This window comes from Perca fluviatilis, chromosome 20 (genome assembly GCF_010015445.1).
Source record: "Perca fluviatilis chromosome 20, GENO_Pfluv_1.0, whole genome shotgun sequence".
NCBI lineage: Eukaryota > Metazoa > Chordata > Actinopteri > Perciformes > Percidae > Perca > Perca fluviatilis.
This window is the reverse complement of record NC_053131.1, coordinates 3,204,162-3,213,430: the sequence shown is the minus strand read 5'-3', so window position 1 is coordinate 3,213,430 and position 9,269 is coordinate 3,204,162. Positions and strand designations below refer to the sequence as shown.

The following is a 9,269-nucleotide window of genomic DNA, read 5'->3' as shown; positions in this document are numbered from 1 at the left end:
CAATGTTCTCCAGGTGTGACAGTGATCTGTGTGATAGATAGATAATGGCATCCTCCAGAAGGTCTTCATCCGGTGAGAAGTTAAGGCTACCGGTCTGAAGTGGTTGGGCTCCCTGGGATGCGCAGTGTTAAGTACTGAGACCACACACAAAGTCTTCCACAGGACTGGAACTCGCTCCAGACTCAGGCTCAGGTTGAAGATGTGCAGGATGACCTCACTGAGCTGATCTGCACAATCTTTAAGCAGTCTGGAGCAGATTCCATCCTTTCGCCTTGATCTTTTTTAGCTCCTTTAACCTGAGAGTCAGAGAGAGGGACTGCTGGAGGGAGGTGTATGTGCTCCCTGGAGAGGATGGGGGGAGGGGTGTGGAACATTCATGAATGGGGAATCAAAAATATATGTATATACTATTATTATACTGTGCACTTCTTGAGCTGCACCTGATATTCTTATTGCAGCATTTTAGTTATTGTAGTTATAAGTATCAAAATATGCATCAACAAAAGGTAGGCCTATGTTCTATTCTTTCATAAATTTTATCAGTTTGAGCAAATTATTTCGAGAAATAAGGACTCTAATGACTTATTTAAGGAGGGGGGGGGGGGGGGTTTAAAAAAAATCATCATTTGAAGGTTTTTAGAAACGAGATGCGTATGAACCCACTGAGTGTACGAGTTTCCGACAGCACCTGAAGGCGTCACCGTTCGCCGCTGTGCGGTGCAGATTTGCGGGTCTGGAGGATGAGGAGCGGCGGGGATGCTGCTGCCTCTGCGCCGCGGATCTCACACTCGGTAGTCTGAGGGGAAACAACCGCAGCCATGGCCTCGGACAGTAAGTACGACCGTCTCCTCTCCTCACCGTGTGTCCGTGTCAGTGCCGGGGGATGGATGCTGTTTTCAGGCTCTCCCCCTTGGTTTCTTTTTGGGTAACGTTTGGCTGACTGATAACGACAGGATGCGTAGGCCAATTTACTGTCTTTTTATTTTTATTTTTTTACCAAATACTGTCGTTTTTTCTGCATTCTATCCATAGTGTTGATATTTTAGGACCTTTCGTATTTCCCAAACAAAGAAAAGGCTGATATTCCTTCAGTATTCCTGCAGGGGCAGAGTGTATGGTACTCCGGAGAGTTGATAGTTGCCTCATCATGGCCACTTCACGGAAGCCTATTTTTGTACCTCCTGTACTAAATTATGAAGATATTCTTATCTTGATTTGGATTGTTTTTTGCAATTCACCACAGCGTTTATGGTGACACTGTATCATTTAACTGTATTGTACTCGTCTGCTGTTTTATAATACAGGCCTAGAGAGACTCATTGCGTGTTTTTATTATTAATATCCTATAAATATTGCTGTCATAGCGCCAGCGGGGCTGACAGTGCTGCTATGATATTACAAGGGGTCATTTTGAGAAACATTTACTTTACTCGAGTAGTTCCATTTCATTTTCTACATTTCAGATCGAAAATAAATTGTCCTCTTTACTCTTCTACATTTATTTTATAAAAGTAAAGTAACTTTTCAGATAAAGATTTTAATTCATTTAAAATATTGGCACTGTCACAGATTCAAATACCTAACAGATTATAAAGTCATTGGCTCCACCTCGACCAACGGTAACATGAAAGTGCTGCTTACATATAATAATTAGAGGTCGACCGATATGGGTTTCTCTCTGGCCGATGCCGATTTAGAAATCAGGGTCAGCCGAGCCATAACTGCCGATATTGCCATTTTGGCGGGATATTTGGCCGATATGTGCTTGTTTTTAAACCTCTATTTGAAAGATAAAATGTAACACTAATAATTACTTAAAGGAACACGCCGACTTAAGCCCTATTCACACGGGATAAGTATTATCTAGGGACCTCGTGGTGAATTATAAATTACCCCCCACGTCTGATTTTCATCTGGCGCATTCGAACGGGATAAGCGAAGCCTGTGATTTTACTCGAATTTACTGACATTAAGCAGCAGTAGAAACATGGGGGGGTAGCTCTTCTATATGTGTTTGTGTGTGGTCAGATCTCGAGGACACGCACACGCACACACACACACACACCACACACACACACACACACACACACACACACACACACACACACACACACACACACAATCTCAACCGGGTAGTCAGTCATCGTCCGAATCGCGCCCTCTCCTTTTCTTTCTCTCACTTTTTCTCCGGTGGTGTCAAGCAGGGTCCGGTTAGATGGATAAAACTAAACATTTCACTAGGTTAAAATCTATTAGCTTGATTTATTTGTAACATTAACCTCTAATTATGAAGTGAGCCCCCCCTTGATTGTGCATTATTTTTGATAAGCTATTGCTTGGAGATGTCTTGTCGTTATCTCTAGATGTATGATACAAACATAAAAATATACTTACCGCATGCTGCTATACATGTCATCCATCGCCATCTAATCAATCTTTTTGTCTTCGCACTTGTGGTGGTTTTCATCTTTCTCTTTCTGCAAATTGTATATGATGTCAGCCATTACGACCCAGCACCCAAAACACTGTCAAAACACTCCAACGCACCCTCCATTCTTCGCCAAAGATGGATAAAAAGGCGCAAAAGAAGGAAATAGGTACCTTGAAAAACAAAAAAGCCCCGCCAAATCCTGGACAAATCCGAGATGCTGATTCGCACGGGACTAATATTATCACAGGACCTCCATTTTCGGCGAAATATGGTAGATCATTTGCGGGGGAATTATTACTTTACAAATTACAGACATGACCGATTCGCACGGGATTAAGATCACAGACAACCTCCGCAATTACTACAAATGACTGGAGGTCACCAGGTAATACTTATCCCGTGCGAATAGAGCTTTATTGGGACTTTGTCTTATTCCCCGTAACCCCCAGAGTTAGATAAGTCCATACATACCCTTCTCATCTCTGTGCATGTTGTAACTCACCGCTAGCCTAGCTTAGCACAGATCCTGGAGGTAACCGGCTCCATCTAGCCTAGTTTAGCACAGATCCTGGAGGTAACCGGCTCCATCTAGCCTAGCTTAGCACAGATCCTGGAGGTAACCGGCTCCATCTAGCCTAGCTTAGCACAGATCCTGGAGGTAACCGGCTCCATCTAGCCTAGCTTAGCACAGATCCTGGAGGTAACCGGCTCCATCTAGCCTAGCTTAGCACAGATCCTGGAGGTAACCGGCTCCATCTAGCCTACTGCTCCCAATAAGTGACAAAAAAACACCAACAGTTTCCTATTTACATGTTGTGATTTGTAGAGTCACAGCGTGTACAAATAACAAGGTCACATGACACACAGCCGTCTTCTAACCGTATACATACTGGGAACTATATTCTCAGAAAGGCGAAGCACTGCTACTCTCTGCTACTTGGGTGGAGTGATATGCTTGGAGCACCTGAGAAGCCCCGAGCAGAGAGTAGCGACGCTTCGCCTTTCTGAGAATATAGTTCCCAGTTTGTATACGGTTGAAAGATGGCTGTGTCTCATGTGACCTTGTTTTTTGTACACACTGTCACTCTACAAATCACAACATGTAAATAGGAACATGTTGGCGTTATTTTGTCACTTATTGGGAGCAGTAATAACAAAGGCTCAGTTGCCTTTAAGTGGTCCCGCTGACAGTAAAGCTAGGTTTATGGTAGCTGGGGTGTTCCAGGTGAGGAGCGAGGTGCGCGCCATAAAATGACATCACCATGGCTGTCATTTCCAGCGCCGGCTCCCACAAGGTGTTGCGGCACCTCTGAATTTTTGTAACTACGCTGGTTGGGGTTAGGCATTTGACCTTGAGTGGTTAAGGTTAAGATAGCTGATTGGTCAGGGATAGGACCTGTACAAATGGGGGTTACGTTACCTTGTGTAAGCATGGACGCCTAGCCAATAAATGCTATGAAGGGCGGGTCTTGGCGGGCCATAGTGGGATTCGTAATATCGTTGCCAGGCAGCCTGCTTTCCTTTACTTCGGTCTCTTCTTCTCTACTACTTCTTGCTTATTCACAGATTATTTGGTTTGTAACGCTCTTTCTCTGGGTGTTTTGGAGAATTCTGCAGAGAACAATGCGTTGTGCATATATGTTTCGCGTACGCACGTTGTCGCTACCGAGTATACCCGATGCTTGAGCCAGCATGCACTGTAAAGCACTAAAACTAAACTTTGGGTTTACAGGGCTCAACCCTAGTGGTTGCCGGCTTGGCAACCAGGCATCAGCTTTTGGTTGCTGAAATTGACAATACGTTTGCCATGTTTTAAACTGCCTATATTTGGAGCAATTCATTTCTTATGGAACTATTCCACACATTTTAATAATGTTGCAATATAATTTCCCATCCCTCTCAAATAGGGATGCAACGGATCACAAAACTCACAGTTCGGATTATGGTTTGGAGTCACGGATCAGATCCATTTTCAGATCAGCACAAAAAGAGGGGGGGGGGGGGAATTCAAATGATTATTAAAAATGTAATAATAACTTTTTACAATAATTACTTATTTCACCAGTAAATTGCTGTTAAAAGACAAAAAAAAGATGAGAAAGGGGTAATTTACAATAACTTTGAATGCACCACAAGGTTTACCAGTTTACCAGTAAACACCACATTTAGTCCCGTCTGTGTAGCAGTGACCATAGAGCTAGTTTGTGTCTGTTAGCTAATAGCTTTAGCTGCAGACTGTTGTACGTCCTGGTGTAGGAATCCTCTGCAGTGAAATAGCCACACTTTTCATCATCATTTTGGGGCATTTCTGCCTTTAATGGACAGGAAAGGTGAGATATGAAAGAGGAGAGACAGGGGGGGGGAAGACATGCAGGAAACCTTCACAGTTCAGACTCAAACCCTGGACCTTCTGCGTCGAGAAAACCTCTACATATGTGCGCCCGCTCTACCAACTGAGCTAACCGGCCACACAGTCACACTTTTACACCGTTTAGCTGTCAGCATTTTAACCGTGTTTAATCCAATTACTACTGTAGCTAACGGTAGGCTAACGTTACCTGCTGTCAAGTGTAACGTGTTAATAGTGTTAACTAGCGTGACAGGCAGAAATGCTTCTGTTCCCTCTAACGTCTGTTTCAGAGCATCAGAGAGCAGCGCAGACATTTAGGTGGCACCGTAATGAGGCACCGAAATCCGCGTTGCTATTCCGTCCAGAGTTTGGTACAGATTCTTGCAAAAAATCACACTTCAATAATTTTTTTTAATATATATATATTTCAATGAAAATGAGAATAATGATACAAAAATAATCATTCCCTCCAATATTGTGAATCATATCGCAATCGCAATATCAGTCAAAATAATCATAATTACATATTTTCTTCATATCGTGCAGCCCTGTTGCCTAATAGTCTAGTTGGTCTCGACCGAGTCCAGCACTATATACTTTTGTTGTAAAGTAACTTCCTTCTTCAAAACAAAACCATTGATGAAGCGAGCGAAAACAGATATTGGTTTAATTCATAATCCATCTAGAACAGGCATTAATATTGGTCGCCTGGCATACGCCTGGCTGCATCATATACCTCCATCATCAGGCATCAATCCTTTACAGGATTATTTTTTTTTGTCTCTCATTTGGACTCTGTCTTGACTCGGTCTTGACTAATCCTGGTCTTGGACTTGTCTTGGACTCGATAAAGGTGGACTTGACTACAGCCCTGGTACTCATAGTCATAGGACTGTTTTTACATGGCTTTATTGGTACTTTAACTTGAGTAAAAGAATCCAAGTTCATCTTTCACAACTGTAATCATATAGTTGTGCTGTCTGTGAGTTTTTCTTAATACATAATTACTCCTTTGTGTAAATAACAATAAGACAAACAGAGATAGTACAAATCAGAAACGCTCATGCTTGGCATCTCTCCACCTAGGTATCAACTTACGTTAAGTAAGCTCAGCAGACAGGTGAGGTGGGATTCAGACGATGTTTGTGGTCAGAAGGCAGAGCAAGGTCCCACAACAGCAAAGATCAACAAGTGTAAAGGTCAGGCAGGACATATAAGAATAAAGTATAAGCATAAGTAAAGTTATTGCACTCTAATACAGCAGCCACTGTGGGGCTGAAAGTAATACATACGTGGAATACATGCAAATTACAGTGCGTTACTTTTTTGTAGCTATGTACGGATGGTTCATGAGAACAGGCTGCTGTTTTAAATGCTGGCGTATCTGGGGCTTTTTGTTCATAACCGCCTAACCTGCTCCCCTCTCTGGGGGTGACGAGTGTTGTTGAGATGCAAAACAGCATGGAAGAGCTCCTCCATAAACAGCAGGATGCAGTCAGCCATGTTTTCAGGCTGTTTCTGGTTATTGTGGCCTAGTTACAGACTGCATCCATGGCTCATTCGGTTCTCTGAGAGACGAGAGAGCTCTCAATCAAGTAATATTTAATGCTGCTGTCCGTGTGTGTGTGTGTGTGTGTGTGTGTGTGTGTGTCTGTGTAATTAGCTGTTTCAGGAAATAGAAACCGCCATGAAATCTTTGTTTGTTCCTGTTTATTCGAGCACTGGGGCCTATTAAAGGGAAACCAGACTCATCTCTGTCAGGTGTAGCCACTTTCTCTCTGCTCTGCAGGCTGATTGGAGTCACGGAGCGATTCTCACAGAGGGGAAGATATTCAAATTGGTTGAGTTAAAGTGGTGGTGGGTGAAGTTAATCATCTACAGTTAAAACCCAGTGTCCTCTACCTGCTCAGCAGCAAACAGCAGACTGACACAGTTAGAGAGTAGCTTGTGTGGCACCTTTAGTAGCTAAAGACACAGACATTTCCCTCAGGAGTTGGTCCTAATCAACGATCATTAGTGGCCATGAGGATGCATTTGGAGACCCATTCTACAGACAGGTGAAAACACATGTACCTAGAGCTGTCCAGAGTTTGATACCAGGTCAGAACAGGCCCATGGTCCTCCGTTACTGCTGGATGTGGACATAAGCAAAAGTTTGCTAACAAGCACATCAACTGAAAATGTAATGATATGTCAGTGTTGTGTTCATAACTTTTTTGGAATGAAAATGTTTACTGAGGTAAATCAAGTGAGAAGTAGTGTCATTTTCTCGTAGACTTCTATAGAAACAGACTTCTTTTTGCAGCCAGTGGAGTCGCCCAAGTAACAATAGGAACTATAGTTAAGAACCATTGTTTAGTTCCGTGAGCCACACGGACATGTTTTGTAGTAACACTGCCTGTGTAACGGGACCGAGCAGAATGTACCGTACACGCCAAAGTTTATTAAAGTTTATAACCCAGTGGGGTGAAATAGTAAGAAGAGTGTACCATTGTTGTGATTAAGTAACCAACTTTAACAGCCCCCTGCTGGCTGAAAGAATGCAGGACCAAGCTACTTCTTTTATACAGTCGATGCTTAAAGGCCTGGGTCTTCCAATATTTTTTATGCCAAGGACCCCTTAACTGAAAGAGAGACGGAGCAGGGACCCCCTACTACATATATTGTAGAAAATTAAGTTGCATATTAATCTAGGTCAACAATAGCGTGTGGGTGGCCTAAAGCCTTCACACATACCTTTTTAGTGTATAAGCTATTGAAATAATAATTGTTGGCATGATTTTACAAATCATGTTTTAACGTTACATCATTTGCATACATTTCCAGAACAGAAATGTGAACATTGGATAATGCCAGGTTAAACATTCTTGTTTCATTTTGTTGACATATTAGAGTCAAAGTTTTTTACAGAGGGGATTTTGCATATCAATTTTTATAACTCTCAGAATATCAGAAAATACAGCCATGGAAAAAAATCTATTTTCGCCACGTTTTAAGGTGTAACATTTTGTGTGTGAATGACATCTTAACAAAAGCCCTGTGTAAAAAGCTTAAGAATATAGATAGGAATAACACTGCAACTTTTGGTGTATGTAAGTGCTACTGAAGTGGAGATTTCTGGCTCAGAGTCAGAGAACAAATCCTTCTGAGAAAAACGGCCTTTTAAGATATGGATTGTAAACATTTTGAAGACATTACAGGTGAATTAGGTAAAATATTTTAACCAAAAGATATCAACATGAAACTACCCCAGTTGATACTTACATGAAGACGATTGTTTTTTTGTATTACCAGTCTTCTGACATTTATACATTTAAATACGCAAATGAGTCATTATCTAATGCTAACTTTTGGTGAATTTGGGAGAACTCTGCATTCACAAATAGACAAAATAAACACTGTGTGTAAAAATACAATGTGTATTTTGGATATTTTTTTCCACCAGTCTGAAAGGAAGTAAAAAAGCTAAAAAATCTCCAAATTGAAAAATTGTCTTTTTTTTTCCTGTAGTGTGTCCTCTTAACCAGAGAGTAAATGTGCTGAAAAAACAGAACTACAGTATGAGCTAAAAGAGGCTGTAAAGCTGTCGAACGTATTCCACGGTCTTCAGCCACAGAGCGCCCGAAGAATGGAAAGTTTGAGCTACGGTTCCATTCAAACTGAGCCAACTCTGTCTCCATCGGTAAAAGGCTGCTGAACAACCCACTAAATAGACTTAAATTAAGATGATTTTGTCACCTGCTGTCTCCAGGATAAAAAAAACAAAAAACTGCCAAGCTCAAATGTATCCTAGTTAGATGCCTAGACTTTAAATTACTTTTTAATGAAGTAGCCAGTTTAGTGTAGCATAATAGTGGAATATTGTAATGTGGTGAGCTAATGAGATTTCACACACAGCTGTTTTGATTTACAAATTGTCAAAACCACATGTATTGCTGTCACTCTCTTGATCCTGAAAATACTCCAGAGTGTTTGATCAATTCTCATTTTGAAATCAAATACAAAATGTAAGCAGTTATTTAGCAGTGCTCGGCGGGCCTTCCTCTGGGTTGTTGTGTCTCGGTGGTGTTCAGGAAGAGACGGTGGCCTCGCCCAATCGGCAGGCAGGAAAGCGCTGCTGATTGACGGTTCATACCGGACGCAGAAAAGCTCAGACGGATGAAGGAGAGAGGTCTCTGCATTTGTTTTTTGGGGAAGAGAACACAGAAAAAAAAGAGTAGAACAATTGATTGGGAAAGAGGACAGAAGGAGGGGAAGACATGGCCAGTGAAGAAGGAACTACTGAGACTCAGTCACCAGGGACAGACAGCAGGCCGACAAATGGAAAGTGTGAGTTTTGATTTGACCGTATTATTCGGGAAAACGAGGAAATGCTGCGTGATGAGTGAGCCCAGTTTCTCATCGCTTGTTTTGATTGTTATTGTTGTTGTTATTCACGGAGAATTCTACCTTTTGGTATTGATGGACGGACGATACCGAGACACAGAA

The 9,269-nt window shown here is 41.9% G+C and overlaps 1 protein-coding gene across 5 annotated transcripts in view; it reads left to right on the top strand.

Moving 5' to 3' along the window:
• Window positions 1–698: 698 nt before the first annotated feature.
• Window positions 699–9,269, top strand: part of syt16 (synaptotagmin XVI) — a 53,508-nt gene continuing 44,937 nt past the window's right edge. For 4 of the 5 annotated variants that reach the window (XM_039786433.1, XM_039786432.1, XM_039786430.1 and 1 more), the window contains exon 1: window positions 699–831. In XM_039786433.1, the coding sequence (XP_039642367.1) occupies window positions 819–831 (13 nt within the window). In that variant the 5' untranslated portion in view covers window positions 699–818. Of the gene's footprint in view, window positions 832–8,952; window positions 9,111–9,269 lie in introns of those variants that run through there. The other variant, XM_039786431.1, reaches the window with a different exon arrangement.